The 17,974-nt window shown below is 40.8% G+C and overlaps 1 protein-coding gene across 2 annotated transcripts in view; it reads left to right on the top strand.

Moving 5' to 3' along the window:
- The window catches only part of LOC144505631 (protocadherin gamma-A6-like), a 260,158-nt gene extending 244,380 nt beyond the window's left edge, over nt 1-15,778 (top strand). For both annotated transcript variants that reach the window (XM_078231746.1, XM_078231747.1), the window contains exon 4: nt 14,350-15,778. In XM_078231746.1, the coding sequence (XP_078087872.1) occupies nt 14,350-14,627 (278 nt within the window). In that variant the 3' untranslated portion in view covers nt 14,628-15,778. The remainder of the gene's footprint in view (nt 1-14,349) is intronic.
- Nucleotides 15,779-17,974: the final 2,196 nt, after the last annotated feature.

The raw sequence follows: 17,974 nt of genomic DNA, 5'->3' as shown, positions 1-17,974 counted from the left end.
CTCCTCCATCAACCGCCCTCGTCACATCTTCATAAAAATCCAACATGTTCGTCAAGCACGACTTTCCCCTCATGAATCCATGCTGCGTCTGATTGATCGAACCATTTCTATCCAGATGCCCTGCTATCTCCTCTTTAATAATGGATTCCAGCATTTTCCCTACTACAGACGTTAAGCTGACCGGCCTATAGTTACCCGCCTTTTGTCTCCTTCCTTTTTTAAACAGCGGCGTAACATTAGCCGTTTTCCAATCAACCGGCACTACCCCAGAATGCAACGAGTTTTGATAAATAATCACTAACGCATCCACTATTACCTCTGACATTTCTTTCAATACCCTGGGATGCATTCCATCCGGACCCGGGGACTTGTCCACCTTCAGTCGCATTAGTCTACCCAGCACTGCCTCTCTGGTAACATTAATTGTATTAAGTATTTCTCCTGCTGCCAACCCTCTATCGTTAATATTTGGCAAACTATTTGTGTCCTCCACCGTGAAGACCGACACAAAAAACTTATTTAAAGACTCAGCCATATCCTCATTTCCCACTATTATCTCCCATACCAGAGGATTGGAGAGTAGCTAACCATGTTCCCTGGTTTAAGATGGGCAGAAAAGACGATCCAGGAAATTATAGGACTGTGAGCCAGTGGGGAAATTATTGGAAAAGATTCTTACATCAGTGGTAGGGAAATTATTAGAGAAGATTCTTAGGGACAGCATGTACTCATAACTGGAAGAGAATAGACTTATTAGCGATAAGCAGCATGGCTTTGTGAAGGGGAAGTCATGCTCACAAACTTGATTGAATTCTTTGAGGGAGTGACAAGAAAAATTGACCGGACAGGGCAGTGGATGTTGTGCACGTGAACTTTAGTAAAGCCTTCTATAATGTTCCTCATGGCAGGCTGATGCAGAAGGTGAAGTCATATAGGATCCGAGGTGAGCTTGTCAGATGGATACAAAACTGGCTTGGGCATAGAAAGCAGAGAGTAGCAGTGGAAGGGCACTTTTCTAATTGGAGGTCTTTGACAAGCGGTGTTCCACACGTATCAGTGCTGGATCCTCTGTTGTTTGTAATATATATAAATGATTTGGAGGAAAATGTAGGTGGTTTGATTAGTAAATTTGCAGATGATAGAAAAATTGGGGGAGTAGTGGATAGTGAGGAGGATTGTCAGAGGATACAGCAGGATATAAATCGGCTGGAGAACTGGGCCGAAAGATGGCAGATGGAATTAAACCCAGACAAATGTGAGGTGACACGACTTAGAAGGTCTATTGCAGAAAGAAAGTATACAGTAAATGGTAGAGCCCTTAGAAATAATAGCATAGAGGGATCTAGGCATGGAGATTCACAGTTCCCTGAAGGTGGCAACTCAGGTGGACAAGGTAGTCAAGAAGGCATATGGCATGCTGGCCTTCATTGGTCAGGGCGTTGGGTATTGGAATTGGAAAATCATGTTGCAACTGTATAAGACTTTGGTGAGGCTGGAGTACTGTGTACGATTCTGATCACTACGCTACCAGAAGGATGTTGATGCATTGGAAAGGGGCAGAAGAGATTTATCAGGATGTTGCTTAATTTGGAGTATATGGACTATGAAGAAAAGTTGAACAAATTTGGATTGTTTTCATTGGAGGGTTGGAGGAACAGGGGGGACATGATGGAGGCTTACAAGATTATGACAGGCTTGGATAGAGTGGATAGTCAGAATATCTTTCCCAAGGTCGAAGGGTCAATTACTCAGACGCGTAGGTTGAAAGTGAGAGGGAGAATGTTTAAAAGAGATGTAAGGGGCAAGTTTTTCACACAAAAGGATAGAAAATTGACTTCTGGATACAAAATTGCATTCTTGACAGAAGCCAGAGGATGGTTGTAGAGGGTTGTTTTTCAAACTGGAGGCCTGTGACCAGCAGTGTGCCTCAGGTCCACTGTTATTTGTCGTTTATATTAATGAGTTGGTTGAGAATATAGGAGGCATGGTTAGAAAGTTTGCAGATGACACCAAGTTGGTGGCATAGTGGACAGTGTAGAAAGTTATCTCCGATTGCAACGGGATCTTGATCAATTGGGCCAGTGTGCTGACGAGATGGAGTTTAATTTAGATAAATGCGAGGTGATGCATTTTGGTAGATTGAACCAGGGCAGGACTTACTCAGTTAATGGTAGGGCGTTGGGAAGAGTTACAGAACAAAGAGACCTCGGGGTACATGTTCATAGCTCCTTGAAAGTGGAGTCACAGGTGGACAGAGTGGTTAAGAAGGCATTCAGCATGCTTGGTTTCATTGGTCAAAACATTGAATACAGGAGTTGGGACGTCTTGTTGAAGTTGTGCAAGACATTGGTAAGGCCACACTTGGAATACTGTGTACAATTCTGATCACCCTATTATAGAGAGGATATTACTAAACTAGAAAGAGTGCAGAAAAGATTTACTAGAATGCTACCGGGACTTGATGGTTTGACTTATAAGGAGAGGCTGGATAGACTGGGACTTTTTTCTCTGGAGCGTGGAAGGCTGAGGGGTGATCTTATATAGGTTATAAAATAATTAGGGCACAGATCAACTAGATAGTCAATATCTTTTCCCAAAGGTAGGGGAGTCTAAAACTCGAGGGCATAAGTTTAAGCAGAGATACAAAAGTGTCCAGAGGGGCAATTTTTTCACACAGAGGGTGGTGATTGTCTGGAACAAGCTGCCAGAGGTAGTAGTAGAGGCGGGTACAATTTTGTCTTTTAAAAAGCATTTAGACAGTTACATGGGTAAGATGGGTGTAGAGGGATATGGGCCAAATGCGGATAACTGGGATTAGCTTAGGGGTTTAAACACTAGGGCGGCATGGACAAGTTGGGCCGAAGGGCCTGTTTCCATGCTGTAAACCTCTATGACTCTATGACTCTCTGAGGTGGTGAATGCCTGGAAAGGGCTGCCGGACGAGATTGTGGAAGCAGATTCTATAACAGCGTTCAAGAGGCACCTGGATAGATACATGAAGAGGCAAGGAATGAGGGACATGGACCATGTAGAGGCAAGGAAATATTAGATTAGAGAGGCACTTGTGTTGGCACAGGAGGGCCTGTTCCTGTGCTGTACTGTTCTTTGTATCTGTTTCTATATTTCTGGCGAGTTTACTCTCGCATTGTATTTTTTCTCCCTTTTGTCAACTTTTTGTGAGACTTCGCTGTTTTTTATTGAACATTTTGAATTGTTTGTTTAAATTTGCAGCACAGTGGCACAGTGGTTAGCACTGCTGCCTCATAGCGCCAGGGACCAACGTTCGATTCCAGCCTTGGGTGACCGTTTGTGTGGAGTTTGCACATTCTTCCCATGTCTGCATGGGTTTCCTCCGAGTGCTCTGGTTTCCTCCCATAGTCCAAAGATGTGCAAGTTTGGTGGATTGGCCAGTGTAAACTTTTTTTAAAAAGTTATTTATTACTGTAGGGCTTACGTTAAGTCAGCTTACATTAACACTGCAATGAAGCTACTGTGAAAATCCCCTAGTCTCCACAGTCCGGCACCTATTTGGGGTTCACGGAGGAAGAATTTAGCGTGGCCAATGCACCTAACCAGCACTTCTTTCGGACTGTGTAAGGAAACCGAAGCACCCGACGGAAAGCCACGCAGACACGGGGAGAATGTGCAAACTCCGCATAGACAGTGACCCAAGTTGAGAATCAAACCGAGGTCCCCCGCACTGTGAGGCAGCAGTGCTAATCACTGTGCCACCGTGCTGCCCCCTAAGTGTCCCAAGATATATGTTAGGTGGATTAGCCAGGGTAAATGTTCTGGGTTACAGAGATAGAATGGGGCAGGTGGGGGTGGTGGTGGGGGGCGGGGGGGGGGGGGGGGCAGGAGCGGGGGGGGCGGCAGGAGGTGGACCTGGATAAGTTACTAGGTCACTGCACACTCGATGGGCCAGATGGCCTCCTCTTATGATCTATGATTTCTTCCACTGTTCATTTACCACTATACCTTGTAACCTAGGGGATTTTCACAGTAACTTCTTTGCAGTGTTAATGTAAGCCTACTTGGGACATTGATAAATAAACTTTTAAAAACTTTTTAAAAAACTATCTCCCAAATTAACATAATTGACCAGTTCTCCTCCTCATACCTATGTCGTTGGCTTTGTTTAACTTCAAAATTATTGTTTGTGATCGGGGTATGTCACTCTCAAATTTAATATCTAATCTAATGGTATTATGATCACTACTTCCCAGTATATGTTTTAATTTGACATTACTAATTAACCCTTCTTCATGACACAAATGCTGTGTCCCTAGTCAGTTCCACAACATATTGCTCCATGAAACTGTCATATAAATATTATAAAAACTTATCATTTCGGCCACTCTTGTCAATTTGATTGTCCAAGTCTAAATGAAGATTAGAGTCCCCAGAATTATCATATTCCCTTTGCCACAAGCTCCAGTAATTTCTTGTTTCATACTCTGTCGAGTGTTATAACTACATTTTTACGGGCTATTTAAACCCCCTAAACCAGAGTGTTTTCTGATTCTTGATATTCCTAATTTCCATCCATGCTGATTTTCCTTCATGACTTTCTGAGGCCAGATCCTTTCTCACTAATGTCCTTATGTTATCTTTTACTATAAAGGCTACCCTCCTTCTTTGCTATTTTATCTATCTTTCCAAAATATCGTATACCCTGGAATATGTATTTCCAAACTTTGATCACCTTATGACCAAGGTTCTATAATGATGATAAGATCTTATCCCTATTTGTTAAAACAGTTCACCCATCTTATTTGCAGATGTTTAATATATTCAGATAAAGAACCTTTAATTTCATTGCTTTACTTCCAATTTCTGCAATCACCTAATTCACTGATTTGCAATTTTTGTTAAACTCTCTGTACTTTCCTGTCACATTCTGCTTTGCCTTTACCCACATTGCTGTACTGTTCTGATGCCCCAATCATTCGCTTTGGATTTATAAATCTCCCTTCACCTGAAATTTCTCCTCATTGCCTTTAATTAAAACCCAACCCACAGCCCTACTTACACAATTATCCAGGATACTGGTCCCAACAACTAACAATAAAAGCACAGAGAATTAATTGAATGAGAGTTTTCAATGGCTGTCCAGGGACAGGAAGCAATGGCCAAGATGGTGTCAGAGCCAGCAATGGCTGATCTAGCGATTGGTGTGCAAGGATGATCAGGTGTATGCCTGTCTGGCAAGCTGACCTTGCATGGGGTCCTCAGGTGTTGGATCCATTACTTGCATTTTTTTAAAAAAGAGTTAATGGCTGTTTATGGTATGTGCACCGTATACCAAATTTTTTCACCCTTGTCAATATGTCGGTCAGTGCTTTTCTTGTTCATAATGAACACATGTTTGTTCACTGCCATACTGGAGACTTGGAAGGACATTTATCACCATAAATCTAGTAGCGAGTGACCAAAATCTAGGCTGTGCAGTTATTAGGTTGACAGTGGTGTTGCATTTGTTAAAAATGAACTACCAGGAAAAGGGTGTAGATGTAAATCCATTCTAACATTCACTTTTTTTCCTGTATAATTTATGTAAAGCATTCAGAGCTCATTGTTCCATCACTACAATTTGTTCTGAAGCTAATTAATATATTTCTCGACTGACCAATTTCAAATTTATGAGCACGTTGTGCCTGGAGCCAATCTTTTACATCTTGAGGTTACTGCCAACACATTTCCATCAAACGGAATTAATTTATTTTGTTTTCCATTTGTCAAATAAAATAGTATCAAAATAATTATCCCTTTGTTCACTGAAGAACCAGGCTGCATAAAATTAAAAATTTCATGAATACAGAAACACAAATGTGTCGACTTTGAAAATGCTACAGGGGAAACGAATGAATTTAAAAAAATATATATATCAATATGTATTGGCAGCGGTAGTTCCTCTATTAAGTAGCAATTGCTAAAATGGAAATTAGAAGACTCCCCCAATGGCACAGTTGATAAATGCAGGAGAATAAGTGTATAAAGCCTAGCCATGGAGTTCAGAAGTTTATGGTGCTATTCTTCATGTCTGCTGAGCGAACTGCGATGTTAGTATGGTCAATGAAATAATTTCAAAGGGACTGAAATTGATCTTCAGTCGTGATGCAAAACTGGTGACAGTAAACCAGCAGCTTACTCTGAAGCAAGCCCACTTTGAATGGGAAAGAATATGTATTGAAATGTAAAATGGGATGCCAATAATCTGTTTGGCGCAGCTGTCAATTACACCTTGATCTTCTGTACGAAGGAAAGGCTCTGTGATACACTTCTAATCCTATACTGTGTTCTGCTTAAAACTAGAATGCACATCTGTGCATTTTGGCTGGGGATGGAATCTGCTTCCAGCTCCAACAGGCTGCATCTCATAGTTGAATGATGTCTTAACTCTCATTCATTGTGCTTGGGCAAGATACTCAAGGATCACAGTTGCCAGTAAATGCACAGCCTTTCATAAACAAATCAATTCATAAGAACAGAGAAACTTGGTGAAAGTCACCTCCACCTTTACATCCTCCTGGGGATTTAGTTGCCTCGTGACTCCATCACTTTTCAGATCACCTGAACTGTGAATGACTTGCAGCCAATGAATTCCAGTTTGAGTCAGGCAGATTGCCAACTGCATGGGCTCTGGCCCTCAAAATGCATCAAGAAAAAAGCTGACATGAAAGGGGGAGAGTTCCACCCTCTGCTCTGGTAACATGACTGGTGTCTACATCTAACATTTTGCTCCAAATTTCCTTTAAAATTAAAAAAAAAGTGAAAATAACATCTTTATGCTGGCACACAAAATTAGTTATAAGAAAAAGCCATGGGTGGTGTTTCAAATTATTGTGACACTTTGATTATATTGGTTTTTAAAAACTTTTAAAATATTCATTAATGGAATGTGGGTGTCGCTGGCTGAGCCAGCATTTATTGCCCATCCCTGAGGGCAATTAAGAGACAACCGCGTTGTTGTGGATCTGGAGTCATTTCCTTCCCGAAAGGACATTAGTGAACCAGTTGGGTTTTTATGAAATTGGCAATGGTTGCCAGTCACAGTCATCATTAGAATTTAATTCCCGATTTTTATTGAATTCCAAGTTCACCATCTGCCATGGTGGGATTTGAATCTGGGTACACAGAGCATTACCCTGGGATCAATGAATTGCTACTCTAGCGATAATACCACTATGTCATTGCCTTCCCTATTCATTTTCCTAATGCCTCTACTTTCCTAACGCCTCTACCAATGCCTCTACTTTCTCTGAGGACGAAGGAAATTTGGCATGTCAGCTACGACTCTCACCAACTTTTACAGATGCACCATAGAAAGCATTATTTCCGGTTGTATCATAGCTTGGTATGGCTCCTGCTCTGCCCAAGACTGCAAGAGACTACAAAAGATTGCTAATGTAGGTCAATCCATCATGCAACCCAGCCTCCCATCCATTGACTCTGTCTACATTCCCAGTGCCTCGGCAAAGCAGCCAGCATAATTAAGAATCCCACACACCCCAGACGTCCTCTCCTCCACCTTCTTCCTTCGGGAAAAAGATAAAAAAGACTGAGGTCATGTACCAACCGACTCAAGAACAGCTTCTTCCCTGCTGCTATCAGACTTTTGAATGGACTTACCTTGCATGAAGTTGATCTTTCTCTACACCCTAGCTATGACTGTAGCATTACATTCTGCACTCTCTCGTTTCCTTCTCTATCAACGGTATGTTTTGTCTATATAGCGCGCAAGAAACAATACTTTTCACTGTATGTTAATACATGTGACAATAATAAATCAAAATCAAATCAAAATCAATATCTAATGGTATCCTGATTAAACATTCTCAATGTTCATGGGCAAATACACTATGTGATGCATCACTGAAGCAGACAGACCACAATGTGTTGAGGGTCATTCTTGTCCTACACAGTAATGTGCCATTGTGATCACTGCTTTAAATGTGGGCATGTTGTTGTAAGGCGAAAACAGACAGTGTCTCATTTGTGATTCTATTCTGCCAACCACCACTGACAAAGGGTGGGTGGCATTAATTGTGGAAATTTTAGTATAAAAAGTAGCTATTCAGTGAAGCATCAGAAGGGGTTACAGGGATAGGGCAGGGAGAGGGCCTTGTAAGACACTCTGTCAGAGAATTGGCACAGACCTGATGGGCCAAATGGTCTCCTTCTGCACTGCAGGGATTCCATGATTCTAAGTGTTAATTCATCGAGACTTCTAGAGATGATGAGAATAGGGAGATACAGATACTGGAATTAATTGATAATGTTTCAATACACTTGCCAGCAACAGGAGTAGAAGTTTGAAGTACCAACATCCTTTACTAAATGGTAGTATGAAGTGTTTTTAAAATTACTATTGTTTGCCTAGTATGTCCTAGTCTCTATCATGCTGTCCGAATAGATGCTGTACAGCTGGCTTGGATTGGGAATGTAGAAGGAGGTAGAGTGAGAGGGACATTGATCTAGTTTAGCATTGCTCAGCTACCATAGTGAAAATTTAACAGAAAAGTTATGTAGTGACCAAACAGCCATTTTAGTTGTTCTATCATTCTCATATTGTTTGTTCAATCAAAAGACCAAAGAGGCAATTTTGAGTCCTGCCACTGCAATTCTCACACTCCACAGGCATGCCTGCTGGGCGGTGCCAGGGTGCCAGGCTGGTTCTGCCCCATGGACACTACACGGCCCTTCCCCGTCCACCTGGCGGGGCCTTAATGGTGTCCAGTCCCACCAGCAAGGCCATCACGTCAGGTCCCAGTTGGTGGGGACCATAGCGATCATTGCCAGTGAGGACCTCCACCTCCAAGGCAGTTAAGGCAAATGAGCCCAGACGATTGCATCCTGGGCTCACTAATAATATTAAAATTAACATATGAATATTTAAATCAGCCTTGCACCCTTCCTGGGTGTCAGGCTGGTTACGCTGGCTTAACAGTGCCAGCAATATTGCGAGAGGCAAAAAATCCGGTGTCAAGCTCTCCACGATCTTACCGGCTCGGCCAAGCCAACTGACCAGCCTGATGAGCTGGTAAGATCGTCCCCTCTGTCAGTTTTGGTAAGATTTTGCCCCAAGATTCACCATATCTATCTGCCATATGTTAACTGTTCTGAATAGTTCATAATTTTGCTTTCTAAATGAATTGAAAATTTGTACACCCTGTCAATGCCAAAACATTTATTAGCATGTCAACATGAAAGTGTCACTGAGGGATTGGATTTCTACAGCGTTTCTAGCAAAGATCCATTGTGAATTTGCCAGCACATAGTTTGCATTGTTTCCTGGTGGCTTTCATTGATCTACTGCCAATGTTTTGGCAGATGATTAGAGCAACTTTGCGAAACTAAAGTGTCACTGTGCAGCTATTGAAGTTTTTTTTAGCAAACATCATGTTATCCACAAAAAGCAAGACAAATGCAACCCAGTCCAGTGTCATCCCATCAGATTACTCTCAATCATCAATGATGGAAGGGGGCATCGACAGTGCTATCAAACGACACTTACTTAGTAATAACCAGCTCACTGACACACCATTTGGGTCATGCCAAAGCTACTCAGCTCCTGACCTCATCATAACCTTGGTCAATAGAACTGGGTTCAAAATGTAAGATGGAAGTGACTGCCTATGACATCAAGGCAGCATTTAACTGAATGTGGCATCAAGGAATCCTAGCAAAACTGAAGTCAATGCAAAACAGGAGGAACACTCTCCACTGGTTGACATCATGCCTAGCACAAAGGAAAATTATTTTGGTTGTTGGAGGTCAATGATCTAGGCCTTGGAACACCAATAGAGGAGCTCCTCATGGCAGTTCTCTCAGCCCAGCTATTTCATCAATGACCTTCCCTCAATCATAAAGTTAGAAATGCGGATGGTCAATGATGATTGCACAATTCTCAGCACCATTCATGACTGTTCAGACACTAAGGCAGTCGATGTCCATGTGCAGTAAGACCTGGACAAATTTAGGCTTGGGCTGATAAGTGACAATTAACGTTCATGCCAGACAAGTACCAGGCAATGACACAATATTGGTTCTAGCACAAAAGACATTTGCGTGATCCTACTGGCCGTTCATGCCATGCTCCCGCTGCAGCGAGGTCGGAGATTTGGTGCCCAGCCAAATCTCTGTTCACTGCAGTGGTGGGAAAATCCCACCGCCATGAATGGAGGTAACATTCCAGTCTGAGTGTTTCCTGCCAATGGGTGCTGGCATGTTTTTGGTCTGAATCTTACAGCTGATTAATGTTAATTTTTATTCCCACGAGTTTCACACTGCTCCAGTGGCATGTTCCCTCGAAATCACCATTCCTTCGCTGTCACTGGGTCAATATCCTGGATCTCCCTTTCTTACAGCACTGTTGGTGTACCTACAGCACTTGGACTGCACTGGTTCATGAAAGCAACACACTATCACATCTTGAGGGCAATTGGGGATGGGCAATAAATGCTGCTGTAACCAGCAACACCCCATCCTATGAATGAATAAATTAAAAAATCCATCATCCTCTGCTCTGCCACATTTTCTTTGCCCCCCCTACTTAAAATTTATTTATTAGTCACAAGTAAGGCTTATATTTACACTGCAATGAAGTTACTATGAAATTCCCCTAATCGCCACCCTCCAGCGCCTGTTCGGGTCAATGCACCTAACCAGCACGTCTTTCAGACTGTGGGAGGAAAGTGGAGCACCCGGAGGAAACCCACACAGACACAGGGAGAACGTGCAAACTCCACACAGACAGTGACCCAAGCCGGGAATCGAACCTGAGTCCCTGGCACTGTGAGGCAGCAGCGCTAACCACTGCGCCACCATGCCGCCCATTATTCACATTCTTCCCTTTCCCCTTTCTCTGTAGTTTTTCCTTTTTCTCTCTTATTTCTTAGCCTCCATTCTATCCCATCTTTCCCTCTTTCCTTGCTCTTCCACCCAACTATAGTAAATTCAGAAACAAAGACAGAAAATGCTGCAAAATCTCAACAGGTCTGATAGCATCTATACAGATAGAACAGAGCTAACATTTTGAGTCTGGATGACCCTTAGTCAGAGCTCAGGCCCCACTTGCTGGTGGAGAAGGACACTATTTAAACAGGAGCCACACTGCCTAGCATCCTTGCTACAATGTGGTCCTCAAAGAGCCAAAGCAATTTCTCTGGTCGTTTATCCCATTGGTGTTTGTGGAACTGTTCTGTGCACAAATTAGTTAATTGATTTGCCAGTGAAGCAAAAATAATTAATTGGTCACGAAGATTCTGTGGGACATTATGAAGACATGACATATGCTATGTCAATGCAATTCCTTTCTTTCCTATTCAAATTTAAATTTTGTACAATTGATAAATTTGTCCAGAAGCACTGTCTGAAGTGAATTTTCTATAGATGACACATTTTTAAATCAGCAAAAGAAGTAATGAATGTTGCCTTAGGCCAAAGTCTTGATTATGTCAAGATTGCTTAAGTTAAGTCATGAGAATGTAAAAATGGAAATCTAAAATGGTATTAAATGGCTTAGATTAATAAGTGAAGAGTTTACGAGAACAAGTGACATGAGCAGAGTTGCCTTCTTCCAGTCTTGTATAATTAACAATCATAGTGAAGAAAGTATTGCTAAAATCAGTTGCATCTTTAGAATTGATATGTAGGAAAACAAAAGTGCATCATATTAACTTGAGTGTTTTGTTGCTTTGTGTGACTAATTTATGCATATATATGTGTAAACTGATGTTAACTTATGCTAAATTTTGCTCGAAAAAGGCAATTAAATCAGAAAGTTAAAATGATCCATTCTTGATAACTACCATGCTATCTACCTTCAACATTGTTTTTTCTCCAAACTCCTTGAACAGACTGTCATCTCCCAATTCCATACTGATCTTGCCCAGAACTCAGTGTTTGTATCCGTAAAATCCAGTTTCCACCAGCAGCACCCCCCCCCGGCTCATTTTGGAATTACAAATGACAGCTTACAGGGGAGGAAGTGGCATAGTGGGAATATCATTAGACTAGTAATCCAGAGGCCAGGATAATGCTCTGGGGGTCCTACTGTGGCACCTGGGGAAATGGAAATTCAGTTAAATGTCTGGAATTGGAAGCTAATCTCAGTGATGTTAACTATGAAAATATCATTGATCATTGTAAAAACCAATCTAGTTAATTCATGTTTTTGAGGGAAGGAAATCTGCTATCCTTACTTGGTTTAGACCACAAGTGATTCCAGACCAACTGCAACTCACAACTGCTTGCTTAAATGGCTGAGCAAGCCATTCAGTTCAAGCGTGATTAGTGGTGGGTGATAAATGTTAGCCTTGGCAGTGTTGCCCACATCACATGAAGAATAAAAATATTGTGACAGTGTAAATTATTTCTCCTTGTCCCACCTGACTTATCTGCAGCCTTTGACACAGTTGGCCATATTATCATCCTCCAACTCCTATCCACCATCATCCAGTTGGGTGGGTCTGGATTCACCTGGTTGTATTCTTATTTATTCAGTCATAGCCAGAAATGGTTTCTCCTCCCACTTCCACACTGTTACCAATTGTGTCCCTCAAAGATCTATTCTTGCCCCCTCCATCCCGCACCATTTCTCATCGATATACTTCCCCTTGATGACACTATCAAAAATGCAGCACCACCTAAGATATGTACACCAATGATATCCAACTCTACCATACCACTCTCAACACCTCCACTGTTGGTAAATTGTTGGTCTACACTAAATCTATGATCTGCTCCAGCCCTATAATTCTTTGAGATACTTGCACTCCTCCAATTCTGGCATTTTGAACATCCTCAATTTTAATCACCCCAAGGCCCCAAGTTCTGGAATTGTTCCCTTAAACCTCTTTGCCTCTCTTTCTTAAAAATTAGTTCCTTGACTGAGCATTTAGTTATGTACACCCCTATCTCCTTATGTGATTCGCTGTCAAAAGTTTGGTTGACTGCTCATGTGAAGCATCTTGTGACATTTTCCTACGTTAAGGGTGTTACATAGAAACATAGAAAACTACAGCACAAAACAGGCCCTTCGGCCCCACAAGTTGTGCCGAACATATCCCTACCTTTTAGGCCAACCTATAACCCTCCATCCTATTAAGTCCCATGTACTCATCCAGGAGTCTCTTAAAAGACCCTATTGAGTTTGCCTCCACCACCACTGATGGCAGCTGTTATATGAATACAATGTTGATATTACTTTTTGCTCACAAAACATGTTTTCCAGGACTTTTCTTTGAATAAAAAAAATAAAGATTGCTATTGTCTTCATTGAATGGTATGAAGAAGATCAAGAAATTGTGATTTAGTTATTATACTGATAGAGAAATTGGGCTTTTTTGTGAAGATGGTAACAGACCAGGTGCCAAAAGCTTTGGCAAATGATGGGAACCATTGCGGCATATTGCCAGTGGTGAACAATTAAGTTGTCATCAGAGGGCCCACCATCCCCATCTAATGAGAGGGCAGGCAACTCAGCAGCCTCATCAAGGCTAAGGAAATTTGAATGTCCGCTACGACTCTCACCAATTAGATGCACCATAGGAAGCATTCTTTCTGGTTGTAACACAGGTTGGTATGGCTCCTGTTCTGTCCAACACTGCAAAGGAATGCAAAGAGTCATGAACAAAGCCCAGACAATCATGCAAACCAGCCTCCCACCCATTGACTCTGTCTACACTTCCCCCTGGCTTGAAAAAGCGGCCAGCATAATCAAGGACCTCATGCAGCCCAGACATGCTCTTTTCCATTTTCTTCCGTCGGGAAAAAGACAAAAGTCTGAAGACAAGTACCAACCAACTCAAGAACAGCTTCTTCCCTGCTGCCAACATACTTTTGAATGGGCTTACCTGCTAAAGTGGCACTAAGCCCATGATAGTGGGAACTGATCCTTTGGGCCAGTGAAGTGATTCAGTTGGTTTCCTGGCAGAGGACCAATCCGCCAACATGGCCTGTCTCTGGAAAAACGGTTTGGCTGCAGAAAGACTTTGGACAGGTCATTGAAACCTTTTTGTGCTATTTTGCCTTCCTTCTCACCTCCCAGTCTGCCAGCAAAGGGATGGTACAATTCCAGACATTGTTAAGTCAACTGATCAAGCATTTTCCAAGTTTATGCCTTTCAACCCTAATATGATCAATAAATAGTCAGTAAAATATTACACAACTAACCATGAACAATACCAAAGGTAATTTATAGCATTTTGGGAAATTGTTAGTCCGATATGTTGTCCTTCTGAAGCTATCTGAAAATGCAGAAAAATATGTTCATATTCCTCCTAGATATGTTAATCCACTCTTATCAGCAATGGTAATTGTGCTTTTGTATCATTTGTTTTGCAGATGTGGACTACATTAAAGCATCTCCAGATCTGGAAGATGGCATACCTACCTGGGCGCCCAGGTTTGGATCTCAGCATCTTGAAAACTTGGAACCTGATGAGTATCAGTCTAACATCTACATGGGAGGCACTCCAGTTATGCTATCCAGCAAACAGGACCAAGTTGCCAAGCAGGATGGGCAGCATTCTGCTTCTTCCACTCGAAAGAAGAAGAAGCGCACTAAACGATCAGAAAAGCGAGAGAGTAAAGCTACCAAGGAGGAGGCACAAAATGAGTAACGTCATTTGTCACAGCAATCTGAGAACTCGCAGTAACCAGGTCAGATCAACAGGGTAGACACAAGGGTTCTGTAAATTCAACTTAAAGTCACATTTGGAAGAGGTATTATTGTGTGCACTCAAATGCTAATTTGTTTGTCTTGGATGTGTTATAATTCTAGTTCAACGGTTTTATTTAGCTTGACTCTACTTCTTGTGTTGACCAACTTTAATTTCTTACGTGTTCAATTGTAACCACATGAAAGTCAATGGTAAAAACAAACTAAAACAAATGATAAACAATAACTTCATGCTAATATACCACTGAAGACAACACCTTTTTGTGAAATATGTATTATCAATTTTTAAACCCTTATTAGTGTCTTATCCCAGGATCTGACTACAGAACAGATTAACTGTACTATACATGTTTAAAGTGAAAAATTATATATGACGTTAGTGAATATTGATTAAATCTTGAAATAACCAGCTGAAGGAGCAATCAGAATTCACCTGAGATGAGTGAAAACAAATGTACACACAATCTGAAAGCTGTGTTAAGCAGTGATTATTTCCAGTGCCAAGGCATAAGAAGTCTTATTCCACAGGAATCTGAATTAAACAGTTCTTGAATCAATGCATGTCATGCCAAACTATGAACTGCAGTTTCTCCATGTTTCAAAAAACTGTGACTTGGATTGAAGAACAGCATGTGTTTGCCATTACTTTTATGGTATTCAAACATCTGACAGTTAGATATATTTTCCTGTGTGTGTAAAGTTGGAGAAAACAACCTACTAAACTGTTGTAAATCCTTGAAAGTAGAATGAATGAAATTTCTTGAACTTTACATGCAGAGCAAAATGCACTTTTCTGTAACAGAATGTGGATGAAACAGTAAACTGGCTTCAGCTACTCATCTTAGCTAAGTCAGACTGTTACTGCTGAATGTTCATTTGAAGCATATTGTACATTGTTGACTTCAGTAATCACAAAAATACATCACTTATTTTCAATCACCTGCGGCAAACTATGCATTTTTGTTACATTTGTACCAAAGGTGGCTTTCTTTCTCAATAACATCTAATGTAATCTTTTATGCTTAGTCTATTTTCAGATGTATTCTGTTTTTGCATGTGTAAGTAAACGTGATCAGGACAATCTTCACCATGTATGTGTTTTTAATGACTAATTATTTCACTACTTATATAGCTTTACAGCTTTCTGCACACAAATAGGTACACTGTCCTAACTAAAGTTGCTCTTTATTTATTCCTTAATATCTTTACATTTACACTTGTGTCATACTGTTAGTAGCTATGTGAGAGAAGAAAGCATTTAGCCTCTTGGGGCTGAACTGCAAAGTTCCAGCTGATGTTCTTGTTCAACAGCAAAAACCTTTACTGACATACCACCTTTAATGTAGGTAAATATCCGAGGGCAGTGGCACTTACAAAAATTCACACTAAGCCAAAGAAAAATATATTAACAATGGTAGCCAAAAGCTTAGTTAAAGAGCTAGGTTTGAGGGAGGATTTGCATAGTGAGAGATAGTGAGATGTGAAGTAATTTAGAGAGGCAATTTCACAACTTAATGTATTGACAGCTGTAATCATGGCCACCAATGGTAAGGCTTAGGATTGAGGGGTGTAAATGAGGCCAGTGTTCGAGGAACACAAAGTGTTCAGAGTACTGTCAGGTTGAAAAAGGTCACAGAAATAGGAAGGAGTGAGAGATTTGAATACAAATTAGAAATTTTAAACTCAAGGCATTGCTGGATCAGTAGCCTAAGTAGGTCAGCATTCACAGGAATGATAAGTGAATAGAACTTTGTTTGGTTAGGTTACAAGCATCAAATTTGGATGAACTCAAGTCTGAATGGTGCCAATGAGGCCTCATTTAGTGTTTGTAGATAAACTTTTGGTCTTTTTTTCAAGACTAATAGAAATATTTCTGACTATAAGCAACATCATCAAAACAATACACATATCAAAGCTTTTATATTAACACAGACAAGTCAACTCCCTTGAAATGCAAATGCACCCAGCACTACTGCAAACAAGACAGACCTAGTATTATCTCATATTCTCTTTTTGTTTCCTTGGACTGGCAAGATATGTTGGAAATTGTGTCATGTGGCCCCAAGAATTGGTCTGGAGCACTGTTTTATTGGGAGTTTATTGGGAACTCCTTAGTAGGAGTTTCATGTCCTTTCAGAATAACATAAGAAGTAGGAGCAGGATTATGACAGGCAGCCCCTCAAGTGACTCCACGATCAATAAGGTCATGGTTGATCTTCAACCTCAGCTCTACTTTCCCACCCAATCCTCAAATCCCTTCATTCGTTTGGTGTTCTTGTTCATTTCTTTTGAAAGATTCACTAAAAAGATTAAACATAACATGAGATTGGAAAGTTCCTGTCTAATTAATGGTATATTTGTACATAGTACATTTGACCATGAATAATTTTACTGGTCACTGAGTCAAGGGTGAAATGAGCAAACCACAATAACTACTAATACTTACTCTAAAGTTCAGAATGACATTGCACACACACAATTTCAACATGTACAAAATGAGGCAATGAATGTTTTATCATGCATTTTCAGATTTCTGAGCGTACGGAGAAAACTATAGCAACATCTTACATTTATTTGGCACCTTTAACAGAGCAAAATGTTCCAAGAAACCTCGAAACATGAAACTGAACTACATTTGGAAGTAACAGCTTCATCAATGGACTGGGCTTTAAGTAGCATCTTGTAGGAAGAGGGGGAGGTAAAGAAGTGGAGAGATAAAACAAAGCTAAAAAAATTTGAATTATGGCATTGTGGGACAGGGAGCCAATGTGGGCCAGTGAAAACATCAGTGAGCACAGAAAACAAGAGCATGAAAAAATAGAACCAGGTGTAGGCTATATGGCCCCAGAAGCCTTCTCCACTGGACGCGGCATGAGTTAGAATAAGGGCAATACAGTTTTTTATTAGTTCAAATTATGCTTCATGGTTCTCACAAACTGTTCACTAGATGTCCTTTAGAAGAAAGTCGGTGGTGATTTATAAGTACTATGTATGTGGATTGGAATAAACCTTCTTGAATAATTCCTTAGAGAATAGCAGTTATTTGTCTTGAGGTAATGATATCCACACATTAGAAAAAAACATAATCAATGCAACCTCGTATCAGTGAACTAAATGTGCATCAGAATTAGGACACTTTGAATATGGAAGCATGACGCATTTTTACTGAAAAAGATAAAACAGCTCAACGTCTGTTGTGTCATTGATAATATTGAATTATATGTGATAATATGTAAAGTGCCACTAATCTATACTGAACAGTTAGATTCCATGTGTCATTCCTTATTT

This window comes from Mustelus asterias, chromosome 16, assembly GCF_964213995.1.
Source record: "Mustelus asterias chromosome 16, sMusAst1.hap1.1, whole genome shotgun sequence".
Lineage (NCBI taxonomy): Eukaryota > Metazoa > Chordata > Chondrichthyes > Carcharhiniformes > Triakidae > Mustelus > Mustelus asterias.
This window is presented reverse-complemented; position numbering and strand designations above follow the sequence as displayed.